This window comes from Anticarsia gemmatalis, chromosome 29 (assembly GCF_050436995.1).
Source record: "Anticarsia gemmatalis isolate Benzon Research Colony breed Stoneville strain chromosome 29, ilAntGemm2 primary, whole genome shotgun sequence".
Lineage (NCBI taxonomy): Eukaryota > Metazoa > Arthropoda > Insecta > Lepidoptera > Erebidae > Anticarsia > Anticarsia gemmatalis.
The window spans coordinates 212387-233275 of record NC_134773.1 but is presented as its reverse complement, the minus strand read 5'-3'; the positions used below and the strand labels follow the sequence as shown (position 1 = coordinate 233275).

The window sequence follows — 20889 nt, the reverse complement described above, 5'->3', positions numbered from 1 at the left end:
CATTAATCTGTGTAACTACTCGACTACTCGAGCTTGTGGCTTAGTTAACAAAAGCCGTGCGGATCGATCTCTGAGGTTAAAAGCTAAGCTTGCTGTTGTTTTTCTGTGGATGGATGACCATCTCATACATATCGAGTTCCTCCGTGTTTCGGGAAGCAGGTTAAATTGTGGGTCCCAGCTGTTTTCAAAGATCTTTGACAGTCGTCAGAAGCTTGAAACTCTGACAACCAGTCTTACCGAAGGGTATTGTGTTATAAACCAGGTAACTGGCTTGAGGCAGTCGTTCCATGTAAAATATTGGTATTCAGCTGCATCCGGTGAGACTGGATGCTGAATCCAACATAGTTTGGAAGATAGACTAAGCTATCCATTCTGGTCTGATTCAAGCAGGTCACCGTTAGATGTATAAGTCTACGGGTCACTAACTCACTAATTTAGTTCGAATTTTGTATACCTCCACCAGCTGCAAATCTTACAAAGTTCTCTAAAATGCTATCTGTCAACACGTTATAATAGAGCAGCTACTACCATTAAAGTAATAATATTACTTCCATGGCTACTACACTCACTATGTGCCAGGGACTTAGCATTCCTTCAAGAGCTGTGTTAAACAACTGTCAGACATTTCCTCACGATGTTTTCCTTCACCGTTATAACAAGTGATCATTATTTATAATACACACATCACTTTTTATTAAAATAATAAATTAAGTATGTCTGTATCATTCACAATCGTATGATTTTATCATAACTCGTCACCGTGATCAAATATAACTTATCTTTACAATCACAAATGACGTATATTTTGTAAAAACACATATTTATTTACTATGTCTCTTTGTGACGATTACTTTAGATAATAACAGATAATTTTGTTTATCTAATGGATAAAGAAATATTGCTATATTAGCTTAGATTTTGTACGTGTAGAGAAATGTGAGTGAAATTGTGGAAAGTACGCCATCGTTTCGCCATTTATCTATTGCGTTGGGAGGTCGTGGGTTCGATTCCCACACGGAACAATTACTTGTGAGATCCACAAATAGTTTTTTCGGGTCTGGTTGTACTTTGTGTCCGTTATATGTATGTTTGTAAAAGTCCCCGCGACACAAAAGCAGTTCTTAGTGCGGGTAATTTTATCTATACTAATATTATAAAGCTGAAGAGTTTGTATGTTGGTTTGTTTGAACGCGCTAATCTCAGAAACTATTGGTCGGATTTGAAAAATTATTTCAGTGAATTAGTAGTACCTACTTTGCTGGCACCTAATTGAGATCAGCATTCATTCATTCTCAGACCTCAGAGGCAGTTAAAGATATTTGTAAACAACTTCAAAAAAGTTGGATTTCAAATAGTAAGTATGTTTTTTTTTCCCATTTAATACTGTATCAAGTAATAATAAAGCACCTAGATTATGACCAGCTGTGTCGATATTAACAAAGGTGTTTTACAACAAAACAACTAACTAGGAAAATATTATTTTTTGACACAAATATTATTAAAAAGAACGCGTATTTTTATTGAAAATGTATTTCGGACAAAGGGTGCCTTTTATCAAGTAAGAAAGATTTTTAAGTAATTTACCCCTACGGGGGTAATATAGGGGGTGAAAGTTTGTATGGAAGTTCGTAATTTTTGGAGTTAGAAGCATGAAACTTCATATTTAAGATTTCTGTTTGAAATAAATAAACACTATATTTCAGTGTTTTTGAAAATCATTCCCTCCGTGCTTTGGAACGAAAAAGTTAGTCCCGGTTGTTGTCAATTAAGATAACAGTCGTTAAGCCACGTCAAACGGCTTCAGGCTTGAACCACATTGACACTAGGTTGACCACTAACCATACGAAGAAAAATGACCCATTTTCAAACTACCCAAGTATCATTTCAAACATGAATGTTTATGTAGCATACAAAATATTAGTTTTCAGGCCAGTAGGTGAGGAGGAAGTTGCGGAACATTGTATATATTATGACGTAGGACTGTTGAATAATATATTATATGACGCGTTACTTTACGTGTATAAGTGGCCTAACAACTTGAATAGTTACGGTAGATCCTAGTGAACGATTTTAACAAATAATAAATTTAATTGAACACCTCACACACGGTCATTTGATTGCAAACCAAGCAAAGTTTGTACTATGGTAACCAAATAACTGATAACACATACTTATATACTTGTAAATACTTATATAGATACATTAACAGGCTCAGAACAGATACTCGTGCTCATCACACAAATATTAGTCCCGGGTGTGATTGGAACCACACGCGGCGCTACGATTATTGCGACGAGGTGACCACGTTAACCACTGCATTAAACGATTTTGAGGGCACTCTTAGAAATATACAAAGTAATTTGGCATTTGTTTAACGCATAATATATTTCTTTAAACATGTTAAACACTTGAACAACATAATATGTTTTAAAACTGCGTAAACAGTTATTAAAAGAGAAGTTATTTGCGTATCTCTTGTGAATAACAACCAAATATTTTTGGCTACTAAAACGATACACTGTAGGTATTTTTCCATAAGTTCTCTCAGCACAAGATTATTTTGGGCATAAACATCATGCTTGTTACGCTCAAAAGTGTAGAAAAACACTTCATTTTGCCGAATATGTCATTCGTCTCGTATAGAGCCGAGCCTACAGATAATGTTGCATCTATACGAATATTACAAAGTTGAAGAGTTTGTTTGTTTGTTTGTTTGTTTGAACGCACTTATCTCAGGAACTACTTATCCGATTTGAAAAATTATTTCAGTGCTAGATAGTGTATTCATTGAGGAAGTCTATAGGCTATATATCATCACGCTACGGTCAATAGGAGCCGAATAGCAGCAAGAAATGTTACACAAACGGGGAATATTATGACGCATTCTTTCTTATGTGACGCAAGCGAAGTTGCGCGGGCCAAGCTAGTCTCTTATATAAATTGTAAGGACCTTTTATCTCACGAAACGCATATCAAATTGGGAACTTCACTATCAGTCAAATCAGCTGCTCTAGATGAAATGTCAAAATCACTTTCTCACTCACAAATCACAAATGTAAAAGTTTAGTATAGAAATACGACATAATGACGTCACAGTTTCGTATTTTCGTTGGTATCAAAAGAGTGCCTAATACAATGTCTCAATTTGTATTAATTACAATATCAACATAATTTAGGAAAAAGACTACAGCATTTAAGATGAACCTTTTAAGAGTACAAGTTTATTATTTCAGTGACTAAGTAGCTTCTATCTGCGATTTAGTCCATGTTTAAAGATTTCCCGTGGTAATAAGTATTCTATGTGTTAATCTAAGTTGCAAACTATCTATGTACCAAATTTCATTGAAATGCGTTCTCCATTTTCTTCGCGAAAGAGTTTTAAACGTATATACCCGCCTACATCCTTCCATACTCACAAACTTTCGCATTTATAACATTAGTAGGACTACAAGCAACGTGGTTGGACGTTAACAAATCACAAGCGTATAAACTAATAAAGGAAAAATAAAACAAAGCGCATCCTTGTACAACACCTTGGGTTTAATGTGTTAGTTTATTAAAAAGGCCTATTGCTTTACAACCAATAATAGGCACGTCACACTCAAGGTCGGACCGTGCAAAATAAACTCTGTGTTGTGACGAAAGCTATACTGCCGTCGTAAATCTAAACACAGTAACTTCAAAATATGCGTTTTGAGAAAAACGCGGTTGAAGTTTAATGGTTAATTTTTGCTCTCATGAAGATACTAATTATTGTATATTATTTCATGCAACTTTGAATGTTAGTATATAGTTAAATCTTTGATTCTGTATATATATATCTAGTATATTATTATTGTATAAATAATAAAATTAGATAATGTGTTTTAAGCTAGGGTAATAATATAATATTTTTTTCTTTTTTAAGTTACAACACGGTAACTCAATGGTTACTGTGTTGTAACCAAGTTTAACCTATTACTGTGTTGTAACTTTGTAAAGATATTAACATTAGGGGAATTACGACACAGTAAGTATGGACATACTGTGTTATAACTATGTTTCTTAGAAATACGTATAAAATCAGTAATACAGTAAATGAGATACTGTGATTTATTCAAGTATTTGTTGTTTATCTTTGAACAATATTTTATACGCAATCACAGTAACTGAAGAAGCCGTGTTATAATCAAGCAAAAAAAGAAATATTAAAATCTATTCACGTTAAAAAAACACAGTTAGTAGTGAGATACTGTTATTTAATTTAAAATAACACAGATACTGTATTTTTTATTAAAAAAAATGTTTTTTTTGTAAAAATACTGTGTTTTTATTTAATGTATTTCGGTAACTATCTATCGTACAAACAAACCGAAAACTTTCTCAAATAGCCCGCGGTCTCCTGATTCCAAAGAACTAAACAAACTATAAACACAGTAACTTAAGTTACTGTGTTTACATTTACGACGGCAGTATAGAGTTTTATATGAGTTTTACATACAAACGTACATAAGATCACACATCTATACTCATATTATAAAGCTGAAGAGTTTGTTTGTTTGATTGTTTGTTTGAACGCGCCAATCTCAGGAACTACTGTCCTATTTGAAAAATTCTTTCATTGTTAGATAGCCCATTTATCGAAGAAAGCTTTAGGCTATATATCATCATGCTACGACCAATAGGAGCAGAGTACCAGTAAAAAATGTTACAAAAACGGGGAAAAAATTCACACATTCTCTCTTATGTGACGCAAGCGAAGTTGCGCGGGTCAGCTAGTAGTTATATATGAGTTTTACACACAAACATCAAGATCTTGCCTTTTTCCTATAAGGGAAGGCAGAGACCAGAAAACGCCACTTGGTACGATTCTTACAAACTACACTTGCCACATTCACATCAATACATCTTGTAATGTTTGTTACTGTTTCACGTAAATACTACTGGACGGATTTAAATAATATTTAGTACACTGATAGCTTATAACTTGGATTAACACATAGGATATTATTTACTTCGGAAAACCTGAAATGACAGCGTAGGTTAATATTAAATACTGTAAAATTATCTCCTCTTGTAGTAAAAAGGGGTTTTGACTTGAGTTCAACACAGAAACCAAGTGAGACTTTGCATTCAAGAGCTGTGTTAAACAACTGTCAGACATGTCATTCACCACGATGTTTTCCTTCACTGTTATAACAAGTGATCATTTCTTCAGTAGTATAAAAAATCTTTCTTTCAAGTTAGTAGCTGTTTACATGTGAAAAGTAGTGTTACCACTAAGACCAGTCTAAGGCGCCACCATGGCGGTGCATTCGTAAATTAGCATATTTTCGATAACCGGTACCACCTACCACTTCCTACGCATATTGTGGGTTTCAAATAGGCCGATAGTTTAAAACTTATTATAGTTTAATAGTAAAAGTAGGCCCACGCAAGTGGTCAGCTCATTAATGGCTTTTCCAAGTGATGTGTGTATTATAAATAACTAAAGGCCGCCCGCGACTTCGTCCGCGTGGAAACCCTTCCCGCTGAAACTCCGGGATAAAAAGTAGCCAATGTGTTATTCTGGGTCTTCAGCTACCTATATACCAAATTTCATCGTAATTGGATCAGTAATATTTGCGTGAAAGAGTAACAAACATCCATACATACTCACAAACTTTCGCATTTATAATATAAGTAGGATGATCACTTGTTATGACAGTGAAGGAAAACATCGTGATGAATGACATGTCTGACAGTTGTTTAACACAGCTCCTTAAAGAGAAGTTCCTGCACTTGGTTAGAATGTAGACTCCAACCCTCTATCATTTCAAGAGGAGACCCTAGACCAGCAGTAAAACAGTAAGAAGTAAAACTTAACTGTGTAACTTCTACCAGAAATGTGGGCAATGTACAAAATGGTATTTCGTCTCTGCCTAGGCCCATATGTTTTTTCTTGTTATTTGTTTGTCGTAAGGTTAGTGGTCAACCTGGTGTCAAAGTTGTTCAAGCCTCCCGAGAGGCCTTTGACATGGCTTAACGGCTGTTATCTTAGTAACAGCCGGAACCGACTTTTTACGTGCCTTCCGAAGCACGGAGACGCCCAGCTCAAAAACCACTATGCGGGCACCCATCTGTGGAATGACCGCGCCAACGGTTGCTAAACCCACAGATCGTTTATCGTCCGGTGAACGCAACTGGCTATGGGCCCTCTGCCTACCTACACAGGTACGAGGCATAATTGTATCTCCATTTTCAGTTGCTAGGCGTCTCCTGGAGAGAGGAACTTTGCGTAACGACGTACAAAATCAATACTCCTGGGTTTCATTCTAATTATAGAAGCTGCTTTCTTTGTTTACTGTTTATACGAGCTTCTGCCCACTTCGTCCAGAAAATTATACTTAAAAAAAAATATATTGCTATTGAGGACGGCCCAAAACTAGATGGGAAACTGTAGTGCAGAAAGACATGAGTGAGTGTGAGGTTTCCGAAGACGATGTCGAGGACTGAGCGAAGTGGAGGAGAAAGACCAGGAAGGCTGACCCCACTACCATATGGGATTCATAGCATGGAAGAGAGAGAGAGAGAGATATTGCTATTACTACCTAGCCTTTCTCATAAGGCTGTACACTTTCCGAGCTAGTGGTCCAGTAATTGTAACGACTATCATATAGGACAACCCGGACAACATATGACTTCAATTGATTTTATTCCAATTTGATAAAAATTATATCAAATCCGGCTAGAATATTTACCCTTCTAGAAGTCTAAATGTCAGTTTCACGACTAATACATGAGTGTCGTATAATATAACCGATAGATTAATCGTCAGGAACAATTGTCAATTTCTATCTGATAACCTTATATTACTGAACGATAGTTTACTGCTCTATATCAAAACAGAACTTATTTATTTTATTCCATCGTATAGTTAGAGGTCAACTTGTTCAAGCCGCCCAAAAAGCCTTTGACATGGTTTAACGACTGTGACAATTGGGGCCGACTTCTTACGTGCTCTCCCAAGCACGGAACCGCTCGCGGTTACCCATCTACAGAACGTCCGCGCTAAAGTTGCTTAACACACATATCGTGTACAGAGAGAGCGGCAATGAACCTCTCGTAATGCTTAATATCAAAATAGCACTAAAACATTTAAAATTCCCATTTATGTAACATCTTTAGGTACCTGGCGTCCATTTATAGAGTGCCTGATCAATAAACAACATGGCAACGCGACGTTGCCGCACTTCTCTCGAAAACAAGTCGAGTTATACACAGTTAAACTAACCACATTTAAATACAAACCTTAACTTACAGGCATAACGTTGAAATTCCCTTGCCAGCTGTCAAAAGTATCGACAATCCAATATGGCTGACGGGTGTAAACAAAAAAATGGCGGGAACGAATTTCGACTTTATATTTGTAAGGTTAAAGTTGTATTTCCAATGTCTATGTGTTTTAATATGGTTTATACAGAAGTACCGTGTTAGGAATCACGTAGTGTTCCAAGTAATTCTTTTTTAAAGTTATTGAAAATAAATGCGTGTTGAATGAGAATTTTATATTCTGTAGTTATTCTGTCTGCGTCCATATTGAAAGACTAAAAACATACATACAGACCTTTTTAACCCTACAGGTAAGCAAAGACCAAAGAACGCGACTAAGTACGATCCTTACAAACTTCCCTTGCCTTCCATTACACATGTTAAAAGATACATAAATAGGTAGGTATATACAATTTGCTTTGTTTCAAGTAGAGAAACAAAATAAATATTGTCAAAATTATTATCTATATAAAGGGGAATAGTGTCCCCTTGTTATATTAACATTACTATACTAAAATTATTAATACAAAAGTCAGCTGTTATGTTTTAACGGCTAAACAGCTGCGAGGTTTTGGTAATAATTAGCTTAGGGATAGTTGAAAACACAGGATTAAACATTATTTTCCAAAAACCAGCCTTTAAGGCGAATTCGTCGTACCCTTTTGAGCCTTGTAAATATTAGAAATAATATATACAGGGTGTCCCAAAACTCAACGATAATCTGAGCCTCAAGACCTTAGTATATACTTCTTAGGTCTTGAGGCTATGTTAGATATCAGGTTTCCAAACAAAATTTAATAGAAAACTATTCAGTAGTTTTCGCATGAAAGAATAACAAACATACCTTCTCACAAACTTCCACATTCATAATGCTACAAGTTTCTGCCCTCAACTTCGTCCGCGTACAAAGATTTCCCGGGGTAAAAGTATCTTATGTGTTATGGATTAACACATTTAGTTATAAGCTATCAATGTACATTTTATGTAAATTTTATTCAAATCCGTTCTGTAGATTTTTCGTGAAAGAGTAACAAACATACATCCATCTTATGTCAAACTTTCGCATTTACCTGTAAAATAACTATTCATCGGTACTACGCTGCCTACCTCTACACCACAATACGTGATAGTAAAATAAAATTCTGTTGTACACGACTTTGTTAACGTCGAGGTTAAGCAACGCTCGCAAGGTCGAGTTTTTCATGGGTGATCGCTACAATAGCATAGCGTCAGACATCAATGACTGTAGGGTTCCTTTTATAAACATTATGATAGGCAGGTAAAGTTAGTAAGTAATCCTTGCTTTACCGTAAGGTATCTATACTAATCGTATACTAATATTATATACTAATATTATAAAGCTGAAGAGTTTGTTTGTTTGAACGCGCTAATCTCAGGAACTACTGGTCCGATTTGAAAAATTCTTTCAGTGTTAGATAGTCCATTTATCGAGGAAGGCTATAGGCTATATATCATCACGCTACGACCAATAGGAGCAGAGTACCAGTAAAAAAAATTACAAAAACGGGGAAAATTTTGACCCATTCTCTCTTATGTGACGCAAGCGAAGTTGCGCGAGTCAGCTAGTAGACTATGAAATACACAAACGATTTGCCATCAAAAATGTTAGTCCCATGTAATAGGGGGCGAGATAGCCATATCGCACGTTACCAAACTCCGGACTACTATTGAGAAATAGTCTAATATCAATTAGAAAAGACTTATAGCACTTTTAACTCGGGTTAATAGATCAGACCCGAGAGGAGTAAATAGGAACTTAAAATTGCTAAGTTTTGAACTAAATTCACGCAGTTATATCTAGCACAGAGTGGTAACTTCTTTACTCGGAAATAAGGCTAGGAGAAACTGGCTACAGCCAGTGACATAGCAACAATACAACAACGCAATTTGGAAACGTAGGCCTATTACAGTATTACCCAATAGCAAGCAAACAATTTTCAGTCTAATATTGATATATTTTATATGAAAATGACTTAAAAAATATATCAGCCGTATGTTAGACGTAGCAGTTGGTTATAAATTGAATAAAAACATTCACTTAGGCTCCCGCAACGCTGTAAACTACTTTCTAAATAATGTAAAAATTGTTTTGTAACTGCAACTGCTAACGCCATCTATGTTTTAAGAACGGAACTTATGTTTGTACGATGTTTTGAAATTGTTGTATTTTGTTGATCAACCTTTATGTTTACAATATACTATGTGAAAAGATTGTAGAATTAACTTTGTTTAGTTTGTTTATTAGTAATTATGATAATATTTTCGTTATAAGTGTAAACGTCAAACATTTTGAGGTTATAGATCGAAGCCATAGATTATAAGACAGCTTGTGAGAACAGATAACAATAACGGTGAATTAACGAGAATGTCTGCTAGTTGCTTTTTTGTATAGTTTGGTAGCGATCCTAGTTTTAAGCTGAATTTCGCCATTAAAACAATATAAAATACATTTATCTTATAATTTAGAAAATATTTTCAAGAGAACAAGGAATGCTAGTAAGAGTCTAGCCCGTCCCTATAAATAAGGTCCCTCGTATCCATACAACTTCTCAAAAAGTCAAAAAGTATGTTTATAAGTAATAACCGGTATTACTTATAAACATAAATAACAAGAAGCAATATTTTTAAATATTAGTTATATTCAGTTATATTGCTATTTTATCGGCGATAATAACGAGAATAGTCTATCAGCCTGGTCCACGAATCGTAAACTTAATATTTTTACACCGACAACTAATGATGTGCCGATTCGATTATTTGAATAATCGATTAATCGATTATGTAATTTTATATTATCGATTGTTAATCGATTAATAATCGATTATTAGACTGAAATTTAAAGTGTCGTCTAAATGTCTTAAATCAAGGTTATTTATTTAAATGAAACAAGCAACACAACAATCACATTTTTAGAAAATAAAACTCAAATAGAACATACTCACTTCTTTTTTAAAAACAAAAACAATATTTAAACTGAAAATCAAACGTAACATAATCACTTAGTGTTTTAAAAAGTTTTAACTTTTACCCTGTACTACAACCGTTTACTACCTATAGAAGCGGGGATTCCCTTAGCAAATAGAAATACCATAACTTATATTTAACAGGTGACAGTTACCACAGACAAATTAATTACGTACCAATACACGATAGTGTTCTTTATTCCATGCAAATCAAATTTTTGTGTTAATCATTGTTGTTTAACTACAAAAAAAAAACATAATCATACATAAGGATTGGTATGCGGTAAGGGGTTAAAAGATTTCTTCCAAAAATCGATTACAATCGATTACCTATAAATCAATCGATTGTAAACAATTATTCTTATAATCGATTAATCGATTATTAATAATCGATACCGCACATCGTTACCGACAACCCGTCTCTTTAACTGTCAAGTTGACTGATTGCATTGTTTACATGATTTCAGCTAGGTACTGTTTACTAAATTATGTAGCTTTTCAGTATTTTTTCAACTATGAATAAAAAGAATAAAGCATCCAGAGAAATATCGGATACATAAACTATCCTTAACTATAATTTCCAATCGCGTTTAAAACCCTTTGTATAATAAAATTATTTGTACAAGTCACGAGAGTTAAAAATTAATTTATATCCTAGTATAATAATATAACTGATTATTAAAAAAGCACTTACCATCATCATTGTCAATAGTCGTATCGGAATCCGAGTCCTTACGAGTTCTGAAAGATCTTTTCTTCACAAATTTTCTGTACTCTGCAGGATGATGCGCTTTCAAATGCTGCAGCTTCGATTTAAAATACTTATTATTCGCACACAAATTACACTTTGAAAAGCTCGAATCATCGTCTTTTTCCGTAAACAGCTCGTTTAATGCAACTGCTAAACTGTTATCTGGTGTCAATTCCTTAATAACATCGGGGATCACAGTGCCGTGTTTGTTTCGCAAATGTTGCTTTAAATTAGTTATCGTAGTCGCATAACTGTAACTACCAAGGCAATAATTACAAATTGCTTTTTTAATGTCCTTTATCTTTTTATAATGATCCCAGATTGTGGACGACATGTTATTTTACGTAACGAGTTGTTATTTAGAAGCGTGTTATCGCAACAAAATGGCCGCGGACTGCTTTTTTGACAGCTTTGAGCTTTGCTTGTGAGCAGAGACAATGCTATTTTTATTTATTAGTGAAGTTCTAGGTACCAAATCTGCTAGTTTTGTTGTTTAAAAAAGTAATAAATTTTTATACATAGGTATAGTGATATAGTATAATGACAATGAAGGTTTTACATTTGAATTGCGTCTAAGTTTGAAGATCTGTTGCGTTTAGTTATTTTAGTAGGTACTTTGAATTATTTTTGCGATAGTGCGTTTAATATGTGCTGTACTAATAGTCATATGCTATTAACTCGCAACGATAATAATAATATGATTGCTAGAGTAATATGCTTTTGGCTATTAACTTAAAAAGTTCAAATTTAAAAAAAATCGTTGAAAAAAGCTGTCGGTACATTTTTTTAATTTTTAGCGGGTACGCCGGTTACCCAAGGCCAGCTCGTATCGTATGTAATACGAGCTTTTTACGGTTCCGTACTCAAAGAATAAAGACGGCCCCTATTACTAAGACTTCGCTGTCTGTCTGTCTGTCAAAAAGCTGTATCTCATGAACCGTGATGACTAGGCAGTTGATTTTTTTTATGGTTAGAAATAGTTTAGGTAGGTACAATACATGCATATGGGAAACTAAAGAACGCCACTTGGTATCTATGCTAATATTATAAAGCTGAAGAGTTTGTTTGTTTGAACACGCTAATCTCAGGAACTGGCCCGATTTGAAAAAATATTTCAGTGTTAGATAGCCTATTTATCGAAGAAGGCTATAGGCTATAATAATAACGCTACGACCAATAGGAGCAGAGTACCAGTAAAAAATGTTACAAAAACGGGGAAAATTTTGACCCATTCTCTCTTATGTGACGCAAGCGAAGTTACGCGGGTCAGCTAGTAAATAATAAACAACAATCTTTAATGTATTTTATTATTACTATTTCATTTTATATACAAGAGTACATAATTACATTAACTAATTGAGATTATACAATTTCTTTATTTATCTACTTAGTTACTTAAAATCGTCACAGATTCCTTCGCTATTTATACCGTCCCACTGCTGGGCGAGGGTCTTCTCTCAGAGGGAGTTAGTTCTTCAGTCCACCACGTTATTCAAGTGAGACTTTACATTCAAGAGCTGTGTTAAACAAATGTCAGACATGTCATTCATCACGATGTTTTCCACTTCACCTAATTCCGGGCTCTACTATTGAGTAATTAATCAGCATAGCCTTACTTTGAGCTATGTTGAAGGCTTCCAGTCTCACTGGATGCAGCTGAGTAACAGTATTTTACATGGAACGACTGACTATCTGACCTCCACAACACGTTACCTGGTTTATAATACGTCACCCCTCCGTTTTTTCACACTTTCAAGCTTCTGACTAATGGTAACGACTGTTAAAGGTTTCAAAAATTACGGTTCAACGTGCCCTCCGAAACACGGAGGAACTCGATATAATATGGTCACCCATCCACAGAACAACCTCTGCAAGCGTAGCTTAACTTGAGAGATCCGCGCTGATGTTGTCACGCTAGCTTCTTTAGTTAGTATATCATTGTTCAGTGACTTGAGAACAGACAGTAATTTTCAACGCGGCGCGACGCCACTCCAGCGAGGCGGGGAGGGCGGGGGGAGGGACGCTGTCCTCTCCCTCACTGTCCTCTTCGCTGTCTGAGAGGGATAGGCGAGAGAAGTGCGAGAGGGATGAGGACATCTCTGCTGCTAGGTCTTTAGGGATCACCACCTGGGGAAAGAAATAACAACGATTCTTGTATTAATAATTAATTTAGTGTAATTATAAAATTCAATGCAGCTTGCACGATATGGTTAAGGTACCTTTAAAACCTACAGTAAGGATGTATTCACTACTTTTGGCCCAAAAATTATGTTCTATATAGCACTCAAAGCTCTTTGTACAATTTTGGAGGCAGGTGAAATTAATTTTTGATTCCATAAGTAGGTAACGCGTAGTATTATAGGTCCACTACAATAATTGGCGTTGAACTTCTTTGCAAATTATCAAGAACTCCAAAAAGTGAACCCAGTACTAAGAAAATTATTGGTAGTTTAAGTGAGTCTTTTGCATAATAAATGATCTATATTATCTACATAGAATTATGTAAGACATCATAGTTATAATAATTTGAATTTGAGTATATTTTCCTATACCTTTTATACGATCATAGGGTGTATATAATGTAAGTGTACCTGCAGCCAGGCTCCCCGCGCGGTGTAAGCAGGAGTGTCGTCGTCAGTGGGCGGCAGGAACGTGACGGCGCGTCCGCACTCCCGCCACGTGAACTCACGACCGTGCGACACGCGACCACTGCGGAACAAACATATTACTATATATGAGTAGCTGACTCGAACTTCGCTTCCGTCATGTAAGAGAGAATGGGTCAAAATTTTCCCCGTTTTTGTATCATTTTTCACTGCTACTCTGCTCCTATTGGTCGTAGTGTAATGATATATAGCCTACAGCCTTCCTCGATAAATGGGCTATCTAACACTGAAATATTTTTTTAAATCGGACCTGTAGTTCTTGAGATTAGCGCGTTCAAACAAACAAACTTCAGCTTTTCAGCTTTATAATATTAGTATAGATATACTCACTCTATAGCCAACGGTAACAGGCTAGCTGCCTCGGCGTTCATAACAATATGTACTCCGGACAGATACTCCACATGGTCAGTCCTCCAGGAGCCCTGCATCAGCTCCAACTGCGGCAGCGCTCGCTCCATGCTTGATAATGAGAAACTGTCGGTTGACATGTGACCTGCAACTAGAAAACAAATATAATATTAGTTTATGTACAGAGGTTAAGTAACGATAGCCGTGATCGATTTGTCACGTTAAGCTACCCTTGCCGAGGTTGGACAGTGGATGGGTGGCCATATTATACATGTAGGAGTAGGTATACTACCTATTCAACCACTGAACCGGGAATCTAACCTACCAAGCAGCAGTACGTTGGTTGAATGCGTTTAATAATAATAATTGGTAACGCGAAATTATTTACATCTACTTCTCTTCTTCTTCTTATCGTATGGTTAGTAGTCAACCTAGTGTCAAAGTTGTTCAAGCCGCCCCAAAGGCCTTTGACATGGCTTAACGACTGTTATCTTAGTAGATAACAACCAGGACCGACTTTTTACGTGCCCTCCGAAGCACGGAGACGCCCGATTCAAATACCACTATGCGGCCACCCATTTATAGAATGACCGCGCCAACGGTTGCTTGACCCACAGATGGTTTACCGACCGGGGAGCGCAACTGGCTATGGACGCATCAAAATTTAGTTTATGTAGAGAGGTTAAGTAACAATAGCCGTGATCGATTTGTCACGTTAAGCTACGCATGCCGAGGTTGGACAGTGGATGGGTGACCGTATTATACATACCAAGTTCCACACTGTTTCGGAAGGCACGTGAAATTAATTGAAAGTCACACAGGATCATTAACAGTCGTTACCAGTAGTCAGAAGCTGGAAAGTGTGACAACTAAGTATCATGCTATAAGCCAGGTAACTGTGTTGTGAAGGTAGGATAGACAGTCGCTCCATATAAAATACTGGTATTTAACTGAATCCGGTGAGACTGGAAGCTGACTCCGAAATAGTTGGAAGAAACAAGAAGAAGTGTACCTTCAGGGGTAGTCCGGTCAGTCATGGTGTTGAGACCTCGCTGTAAAGTGTCTCTGATCTGCCGCTCCACGCCGGGGGACAGAGTGCAGGTGCAGGGCCGAGTGCACGAGCAGGGAGACGGCTCTTCTTCAGGCGGCTGTGAGCACAAGAATATAAACAAATGTAATCCATTACTGTCCCACTGCTGGGCCAGGGTCTCCTCCCGTAATGAGGGAGGGGTTAGGCCTTGAGTCCACCACGCTGGTCAAGTGCGGGTTGGGGACTTTGCATGCCCTCAATAAATGTATTAAACAAATTTTTAGGCATGCAAGGTTTCCTCACGATGTTTTCCTTCACTGTTGGAGCATGTGATAATTATGTAATACACACATAACTTGGAAAAGTCATTGGTGTGTTGCCTCGGGTTCGAACCTGCGAGCACATGAGTGGGAGGTGTCAAGATAGTGTTTTAATAATATATTAAAGAGAAAATGATATCATTAGGTACTTCTTTTAGTAGCACAGCGTACATTGTCGCGGAGCAAGACTGTTGTGCGAAGAAATCTTAACTTATCTGATTGAAGCACTGAAGAGGAGGGGAGATTGCGTGCACTCCTTTTATTTAATATTAGCTTTTACCCGCGACTTCATCCGCCACCTTAATTTACCCATTATGTGTCATTTTCCCGGGATAAAAAGTAGCCTTTGTTCTTTCTCGGGTATCAAAATATCTTCATATCAAATTTCATGCAAATTGGTTCATTAGTTTAGGCGTGATTGAGTAACAGACAGACAGAGTTACTTTCGTATTTATAATATTAGTATGGAAAGTATGTAAGTATAGATTTAGTCCGATTGATTTTTGATAAAATAAATTGTGTCATATTGAGCCGGCAGTCCTGTTCATACAGGACTAGCGGTTGAACAGTATGAATATGAGTGGGCCAACACAAGGTTGATGAGATCATAACAAGTGATGTTTTTTACTTTCTACTTTCACCTACAGGTATAATAATTATAACAAGCATGGTTTTATGTAGGTTTGTAATATAATTCCTCACCGGTGTCCATGGCTCCCAGCGCACGGGAGCACTAACCCCAGCTAACTCGGCGGGAGTGTGACGGGCGCGAGCTGACCGGACCCCGGGGGCCGAGCACCGCCGGTTCACGCGAGTCACTAGCCAGGAACCACCGCAACTGAAGACAAAGAGGTAAATTATTATGAATACGAATAAAGCAAAACAATTTTCTTTTCAAAGACATTTTTTTTTCCTTTTTAATCACTACTCCCGCACTAAGAATTGCTCTTGTCCATGATCCACGAATAATTATTTCAGGTCTGGTTGTACTTTGTGTCCGTTGCTTGTATGTTTGTAAAAGTCCCCGCGACACAAGAGCAATTCTTAGTGCGGGAGTTGTCTTAAAAAAAAAAGAAAGAAAAAAAAAAACGTACAACGCGAAAGTTTCAGGATATATTATTGATTTAACAAATTACTTACTTGGGATCTTCACCAATAAGTTTCAAAACTTCGAATCCTGATCCTCTTTGAGCTGCCTTCAATTCTCTCCCAGTACAACCAACCATCTGAAAACGAGGTATTCAAATATTTTATGAATTGTCTTCATAATTTATTCTGGCAAGAAAAGCGACTACGGGCAGAGCTCTTAGGTTCGATTGGGCGGACAAAGTGTTATGGCGTTTTCCTAATTTAGATTGAGAATTAGAAAATATTTTTTTATAGTAGCTTGGAGTGAGATCGCGTGAAGATGCAGACTCGACTCTCATTATATGACACTAATATTGTGAGTGACGACTCATCGGTGTATTTTATACACCTCTGTTTGAGGAGCATAGTACCGGTCGGTAAACGCTCAGTGTGTTAACTTGTACATTACATAGATGTAGGTGCAGTGTTTCAGCCGAGCGTCTCCGTGATACAAGTACCGTTGTTGTTTATAACTACAGTTCACGACAAACGTACAACTTTGACACTAGGTTAACCACTAACTATACGATGTTGTTGTTTGTCGTATGGTTAGTGGTCAACCTAGTGTCAAAGGTATTCAAGCCGCCCGAGGGCCTTTGACATGGCTTACCGACTGTTATCTTAGTAGATAACAACCGGGACCGACTTTTTACGTGCCCTCCGAAGCACACAGACGCCCTGTTCAAATACCACTATGCGGTCACCCATCTATGGAATGACCGCGTTAATGGTTGCTTAACCCACAGATCGTTTACCGACCGGTGAGCGCAACTGGCTATGGGCGCCTCCTATATACATACGATGTATGCTCCTATATACATATAATCTATATATCTATACTAATATTATAAAGCTGAAGAGTTTGTTTGTTTGATTGTTTGTTTGTTTGAACGCGCTAATCTCAGGAACTACTGGTCCGATTTGAAAAAATATTTCAGTGTTGGATAGTCTATTTATCGAGGAAGGCTTTAGGCTACATATCACCACGCTACAACCAATAGGAGCAGAGTACCTGTGAAAAATGTTACAAAAACGGGGAAAACGTTGACGCATTCTCTCTTATGTGACGCAAGGAAAGTTGCGCGGGTCAGCTAGTATTAAAAAAAGTCATGGAAAATACTTAATTTACGGATCACTAACTATTCAATCAAAGAAATAGTGTATTTACCTGTAAAAAGCTAACGGTGCCGTGTGGAGTGTTGATATCATTGAGCTGCGGGTCCGCGGCGACTAGCAGGTGTCTCAGTCGTCCCGCGCCACCGTCGAGCGCGCGGTGCCACGATATATGGTCACCTGCACACAGCTTGTTGCCTGAAACATGTAGTAAGTATGTTAGTGTACTCTATTTCTCATTATTTATTCATTTAAGTCAAATACTGACTCGTATGATAGTCAATGATACAGAGAGTGAATTTACCGCTAGTTCGGAAGGTAGGGCCAATGAGAGCTGCCAACAAACTCCTGGATAGTCTTTTTTATAATTAAAAATGGATAGTAATATTGTAAATACGAAAGTTTTTATTTTTGTTACTGAATCATGATAAAACTACTGAACAGATTTCCATGAAAGTTTATAGAAAAATAGTGCAGGCTGCAGCATAATTTCAAGAATGTTTTTAGCCAATATTCTAGCGAACAGTGCATATTATGCACATCTACGTTTCGCCATAAAAAATTGGAGTTTCATGTAATAGGGGGCGAGTCTAATTACTATATACCGGGCATGTTACGAAATGTAGGCTACTATGCAGTAATATTTCAACATAAATTAGAAATTACCAACTTTATTTGCCTGGAAATCGGTGTATTTCATAAACCTGTGCCTACACTTCTGGGCATAACAGGCATATGTTATGCATACATAAATACAAGCATAAAATCACGTCTTCCATAGGGATATGGCAGATACCATGACAGTGACCACACCGCCACTCGGAACGAAACTTACAGACGTCGCCGACATTATCTGTGTATTGGTGAATCACCTGTGTATATCTTTCTAGAGCGTCCCCTCCCTGTATTTCCATTGGTTTTCATATGTATACTTATTATTTATCAAACTTCCCACTAACCAGTAGTGAACACATATCTCGCGAGGGCCTGCAGCAGCGCGGCGGGCCACAGCGGCGGGTGCGGGGCTCCCTCGGCCGACAGCCGCAGCGTCAGCTCCAGCCCGTACCCTGACGGAGCCCCGGGGGCCGGCGCCGGGTGCACGCGACCGTCGCCGTGCAGGTCTGACAGACCGAAACTAAGAAAAAGACGGAGAAATGTGTATATCATACATCGCTGTATATACTTTGGAGTAAACAGGTGTGATATTATATATGTACAAGTAACAGTGGCATATCTTTACTTATATTATAAAGCTGAATAGTTTGTTTGAATGCGCTAATCTCAGGAACTACTGGTTCGAATTGAAAAATTATTTATGTGTTAATTAGACCATTTATCGAGGAATGCTTTAGGCTACATAACATCACGCTACGGCCATAAAGAGCAGAGTAGCAACGAAAAATATTACAAGAATGGGGAAAATTATGACCCATTATCTCTTAAGTGACGCAAGCGAAGTTGCGCCGGTCCGCTAGTAACAACTATTTATTTTGGTCCTTATCTGTAGCTTAACTTAAAAGCAACCAGGTTTTTATGTGAGACTCTGAAGTAATCCTCTTTTAACATGTATAGTTCTAACATCTTAATTATTCCTTATATCCTTTGTTTCAGCATGTAAGCTGGTACTTAGGTGCTGAAAAATTAGGTGCTAAAAGTGCAATACCAGGTCCTTGAATCTTTGAGAGTAAGTAAAAGTATTTAAAAGTTCAAAATTCCCATATTAGCTGTTGAAAAGTATATTTATGTAATAGGTGTAAAAGTAATGTAACTAACCTGACATAATGCCAATGGGGTAGTATGTGCTCCTCAGGCTTGCCTGGGTTCCAGTACATGCTGATGTAGTCCAAAGGATCATGTCCACCAAGCCTGAAATATAACATAAAGAATTACATATAAATCTAGTCCTATATAAGTTAAACAAAAACCCTCTCATTCATAAAAATATATGAAGTTATGATAGGCTTATAAAGTGTTTTGTTTCTTTCACTCCTTAGCGAAATGAAAAAGAGAAAACATATTATAGTAGTTTTTGAACTGAAATAGGTTTATAGTGTGTTTACGAATGAGAGGGAAAGGGTTCTGTTCCATTAAAATCACACTTATTATTATATATACCTGTTTCCATTATCAATATTGACATAAATGAGTAACAACAAAGTTTATTGTAAGGGAGTGTTAATTTTTTTTTTAAATTTTATGCTACTTATTTTAAGTAAATAATTATTAAGTCAGTTTAGACAATCGTAATAAGTTAGTTAGTTTTGTTACTCAGCAATGAATGCATTTCTTGAATTGCAAGGTGTTTAACAATCATAATAAAAGAATGAAGTTTACCAGTATTTGAGACGTGTGGTCACTTGTAGAGGGTTTGGCTGGTCCGGGTATAGACTGGAGTATGTTTCACATAAAGCTTTAAGCCCTGCAGGGACTAGGCGATCTGTGAACAAAAGAAACTTGTTATTGTCCCACTGCTGAAACCAGTTTTAAACTCTTGTTTGACATAAATATTGTTTGTGGAACCCTATGAAGTTAAAACTGAAAGTAGCTACCAATCTGGAAATATGAACTTAAGTATGCCATAAGGACTCTGTAATCCCCCAAGAACTGTTTAAACAAGGAGTAAAAGGCTTCCAAAAGTGGTAATTATTTCTAATACACATGACTTAGAAAAGTTTGGTTTCTTTCTTCTAGTAGTGTATCCTAGGTGGATTCAGGATTATTTGAGTAATACCATTAGCTATATAGTTGACATGAATGGAGAAAGTCGAAAGCCGGATACAATGATAATAAAAATATAAGAAAACACATTTCAAATTATTAGTTAGCAATATATATTGAAATGTAATCATAATGAAGTTTTTTTTTATAATTACCAGCTTGAGCCATTTGTTCCCTGTCAATGTCCTGTGAGTTTCCAGCCACCCCGTCAGCTGTTGTCGGGGGCTGCGCAGGCGCAACGAAGGAAAGCGCGCTGCTACGCACTACACCGCCCGGGGGCGGAGCACCCGCGCCGCTACCACTAGACATAATTAAAACTAACACTTATTACGACTAGGCTGAAGAAACAGTGTTTTAGCCTAAAATCCAAGAAATGGGTTACATATTTTTTTATAACGTTATCTGTGGACTGTGGAGCTATTTTTATTGTTTTGTTTGTTGCGTTTCAGGTTCAACTAATTTTTGTTGACATTTCAAGCATAGATTAAGCTTTTTATAAAAAGCTTTGCAGGAATTTAATTAGCCAAAAGCTTGTATATGA

General features: G+C 36.9%; 2 protein-coding genes across 2 annotated transcripts in view; both read right to left on the bottom strand.

Moving 5' to 3' along the window:
- Positions 1 to 11435, bottom strand: part of LOC142985210 (uncharacterized) — a 36781-nt gene extending 25346 nt beyond the window's left edge. The window contains exon 1 of the mRNA XM_076133244.1: positions 10969 to 11435. Within this exon, the coding sequence (XP_075989359.1) occupies positions 10969 to 11359 (391 nt within the window). The 5' untranslated portion in view covers positions 11360 to 11435. The remainder of the gene's footprint in view (positions 1 to 10968) is intronic.
- An 880-nt stretch (positions 11436 to 12315) lies between these two features.
- Positions 12316 to 20783, bottom strand: Su(fu) (suppressor of fused domain protein). The gene is made up of 11 exons (XM_076133328.1): positions 20504 to 20783; positions 19965 to 20067; positions 19404 to 19496; positions 18590 to 18765; positions 17686 to 17828; positions 16530 to 16615; positions 16092 to 16227; positions 15052 to 15187; positions 14022 to 14190; positions 13617 to 13734; positions 12316 to 13152 (listed from the first exon to the last, which is right to left on the bottom strand). The coding sequence occupies exons 1-11, from the start codon at positions 20655 to 20657 to the stop codon at positions 12961 to 12963; spliced, it is 1506 nt and encodes a 501-aa protein (XP_075989443.1). The 5' UTR covers positions 20658 to 20783; the 3' UTR covers positions 12316 to 12960.
- Between the last annotated feature and the right edge of the window lie 106 nt (positions 20784 to 20889).